The sequence below is a fragment of the Nicotiana tomentosiformis genome, chromosome 11 (assembly GCF_000390325.3).
Source record: "Nicotiana tomentosiformis chromosome 11, ASM39032v3, whole genome shotgun sequence".
NCBI lineage: Eukaryota > Viridiplantae > Streptophyta > Magnoliopsida > Solanales > Solanaceae > Nicotiana > Nicotiana tomentosiformis.
Window position 1 is genome coordinate 64805503 of NC_090822.1, and position 4465 is coordinate 64809967.

The 4465-nt window shown below is 38.2% G+C and overlaps 1 protein-coding gene across 1 annotated transcript; it reads left to right on the plus strand.

The window, feature by feature from the left end:
* The first annotated feature begins 839 nt into the window (after nt 1-839).
* Nucleotides 840-1406, plus strand: LOC138901576 (uncharacterized). The gene has a single exon (XM_070189349.1). The coding sequence runs from the start codon at nt 840-842 to the stop codon at nt 1404-1406; it is 567 nt and encodes a 188-aa protein (XP_070045450.1).
* Nucleotides 1407-4465: the final 3059 nt, after the last annotated feature.

A 4465-nucleotide genomic window follows, 5' to 3' on the forward strand; every position in this document is an offset into this window, starting at 1 on the left:
CCAGGTGATAAGAATGCAAGAAATAAGCCTCATAATGATACCCAAAAGATAATGCAGCTAGAAATAGATAAGGGAGACGATCCTAAGTCTCCTAGAAAAGGAGAGAAAGGATCTGCAAAACATGGAGGAACTGTTCGAGACAAAAAGCCAGCTGGAATAGCTGGACATGCTGTCAAGGAGAAGGTGAGTAAGAATTTGATCCCAAAGCCTACTAAAAACCAATTGGCAACACATGAGTTGCACAAAGAAGATGAGGATAACTAGTTGGGATAAAAAAAGGATTTAGATGAAGAATAAACTACTCAGAATTTTATGAATATTACTCGATAGGGTGATATATCTCCTAGACTAATAGAGAAAGGAAAATCAATAGGTAGAGGAAAAAGAAAGCAGGCAAATGAGATTCCTAGTGTGCAAGCAACTGGAGTTCAAACAAGGAGGACGATTTCCAATTCTACTAATTAGAAATAAATGATATGATTTGGAATATTCAGTCAGTTAACACACAAAGAGCTTTTGAAAGGCTCATTTCAATGCATAGACAACACAAGTTTCAGTTCATAGGGTTGATGAAACCAATGCAACAAGGGAGGAAACTGGATAGATATCGGAGGAAAATTAATTTTGCCCAGGCCATTTCTAATGTTTCCATTAAAATATGGGCATTCTTTGATGAAAGATTTGAAGTTACAGTAATGATGGACATGGTACATCAACTGACTTTGAAGCTATTTGACACTGAAGATCAACATGAATTCATCTTTACGCTAGTGTATGCCAAATGTGATGCTATTGAATGAATAGAATTATGGGATTCTCTATATGTACTTGAAAGCGACATGACTCTTCCATGGATTGTTGGTGGTGACTTCAATGTCATCTGGGATGAGGAAGAAAAATTTGGAGGATTACCTGTGCACATTAATGAAGTTGACAACTTTAGGCACTGTGTGAACACTTGTAATTTGTTTGATCTTGGTTTTAAAGGGAGTATATACACATGGTGGAATGGAAGAGCAGAAGAGGATTGTATTTTTAAAAGGTTCGATAGGTGCTTGGCTAATATGGATTTTCAGAAATTATGGCCTGGTCTAGAGGTGGAACACTTGCCAAAAATTGGGTCTTATCATAGCCCATTGCCGATAACTCTTAATCCAAAAGTTGCTCTAGTTAAGAAGTTATTTAGATTCTTAAACTTTTGGATAAAAAATGATTCATTTCAGGCAGTAGATCGACAAAATTGGCAAGCTGATTTTCATGCTAATCCTTTCATCTTATTTAACTATAAGTTAAAGAAGTTGAAGAAGGCACTTTCAATATGGAGTAAGGCTAATTATGGGGACATATTTCAGAAGCTATCCAGTCTCGAGGAGATGGTCAAATTCATGAGGCTCAGTTTGTGTTAAGCCCTATATTTCAGAATAGGGAGAGGCTCCAAAGAGTGCAAGCTGACCTATTTAAATATATGGCATTGGAGGAGGAATTCTGGAGACAGAAATCAGACATGTCATGGTTTCAAGATAGAGACAGAAACACGAAGTTTTTCCATGCTCAAGTTAAAGGAAGAATAAAGAAATTACAACTGAAGAGGATTCAATCAAGGGATGGTAATTGGATTGAAGAAAATGAAGCAATGGAAGCAGAGGCAGTGAAATTATTTGATGCTCAATTCCATGAAGATACTATGCCTAGTGCTTTTGGGATCATTGATCATACACCTTACATGCTTAATTTGGAAGAGAACCAAGATTTGGTGAGGCAACCAACTAGAGAAGAAGTAAAGCAGTCGGGTTATGGCTTGAATGGAGAGAGTGCCGGGGGACCAGATGGATTTAATGGAAGCCTTTTCCATTCTTGTTGGGATATTATAGGTGACGATGTATTGGATATGGTGAAATCGTTCTTCAATGGGCAAGAACTACCAAAGTTTGTGACTCACACGAATTTAGTATTACTACCAAAGAATAAGGAAGTGATCACTTTCTCGGATATGAGGCCAATTAGCCTTAGTAATTTCATCAACAAAGTATTCTCTACGGTCATTCATGAGAGGATAGTTGGCTTGCTTCCTAATCTTATTTCTGATGAACAGGCAGGTTTTGTAAAAGGAAAGAGTATTGTGGAGAATGTATTACTGACTCAAGAAATAATCAATGACATGAGATTGCGAACAAAGGAAGGTCCAAATGCTATGATCAAATTAGATATGATGAAGGCTTATGACAGATTATCTTGGTTGTTTTTAAACAAAGTATTAAGGAAGATGGGATTTAGTGAGAGATTTATTGGTTTGGTGTTTGGAATCATCTCCAATAATTGGTATTCAGTTCTTATAAATGGGCAACCTCATGGTTTCTTCAAATCCACGAGGGGAGGTGAAGCAAGGAGATCCATTATCACTTACTCTATTCATACTGGCAGCGGAAGCACTTTCAAGGGGGTTGAATACACTACACTTAAATCTTTATTTCTGTGGCTTTGAATTGCCTGAGTGGAGTCCCAATATTAATCACCTAACTTATGTAGATGATACCATCATATTCTCATCCTCAGATGCTACTTCACTCCAATTGATCATGAAAGTTTTAACTGCATATGAAGTAGCCTCTGGTCAGCTGATAAATAAGGCCAAATCTGTCGTATATATGCATCACTCTACAAGTGATGTTGTGGCTAGGAAAGTGGAAAGGGTAACAGGGATTGACAGGCAAGAATTCCCCTTTATTTATCTTGGATTCCCTATCTTTTACACCAGAAGGAAGATGGATTATTACCAAGGACTTTTGTCCATTGGAGGAAGAGTAGTAATGACCTCCCATGTGTTGCAAAGTATGCCTATACACTTGCTATCTGCAGTGAATCCACCTGCTTTTGTGATTAACAAACTTCACAAGATATTTACTAGATTCTTTTGGAGCAGTTCAGTAGATGGAATAGCTAGACATTGGGCTTCCTGGGATAACTTATGCCTTCCTTGTGAGGAAGGAGGTGCATGTTTTCGATCATTACATGATATGTCTAAGGCTTTGTTCTATAAACTATGGTGGAATTTCCGAACAAAACCATCACTGTGGAGTTCATTCTTGAGCCAAAAGTATTGCAAGAAACTTAATGCAATGGTGGTTCCTTGAAGAAATGGATCACATGTTTGGAGAAAAATTCTTGAATGTAGGGATCTTGTGGAGCATCAAATTGTATGAAAACCAAAAATGGGATCATCCCTCTTTTGGTTTGATAACCGGACTGGTCTAGGATCTCTTTACTTTGTTACACCACCTGATTTCTTTTGTGATGAATCAATCCATAATGTCTATGATGTAGAGAATGAAGGAGTTTGGGATGAGGACAAGTTACATGAAATTCTGCCAGAAGATATAGCTACACACATACTGGATAATGTCACACCTCCAGTTGCATATGATGTGTTGGATAAGCCTTTTTGGAACCTGGAGTCAAAGGGAAATTTTACTGTTAAAATAGTTTGGTGTTGTGTGAATCCGGATGAAGAATCAGTGGCTTATGTATTTTTTAAATCTATGCAGCCAAAAAAGTATGGACATACTTCTTTTCATATGCAGGTTTATCTCTAAAGGGACTAAGGATACATCAAGCGAGCGTAAAGTGCTGGACAGTAGAGGTGTTACCAAGTCTTAAACCTATCTTTCAAGATTTGCCTTGCATTATTGTTTGGGAGCTATGGAAAAGAAGAAATAGCAATAAGCATGGTGATGCAGTCTTGATCAATAAGGTGGTGTATCAAATTTGTACTACTATTCAGTCCCTCATCAAATTAGAAAGCCAGGTATGAGTAATATTCCACATAGGTGGCCAGATAAACTCCATATTATGAAAAACTACATGCCTAGATTAAAGGTTAGTAAGGTGATATGGGAATTCCCTATGGATGAATGGATTAAAATCAATAAAGATAGGGCATCAAGGGGTATTATGAAAATTAAACCATGGGACGATTTGATTGACGCACTAGTGACTTTTTGGGACCCCGTTCACAATGTCTTTCGCTTCTCCGATTTTGAGCTAACTCCCACTTTAGAAGAGATAGCTGGATATTCCGGGTTTGGCAGGGATTTGAGAAACCAGGAGCTCATATTCCCAAGGGCTCTTTCTGTACACCGATTCTTCGATCTTCTGAACATCAGTAAGCAAATTAGAAAAACCAATGTAGTCGAAGGGTGTTGTTCTTTCTACTTTTGTACTCTAGGTTCGGGCAGCCAAATGGGTTTGAAATGCATGAAAAGGGCCTTAACAACAAGCAGAACAAAGACACATGGCATATTCATCATCGCTTCGCCTTCATAATGGCGTTTCTGGGAATTATGGTCTTCCCAAACGAGGAGCGAACAATTGATACCCGCATAGCCAGGGTTGTACAGGTCCTCACTACCAAAGAACATCACACTCTTGCCCCGATCATTCTATCAGACATTTATCGGGCGTTGACTTT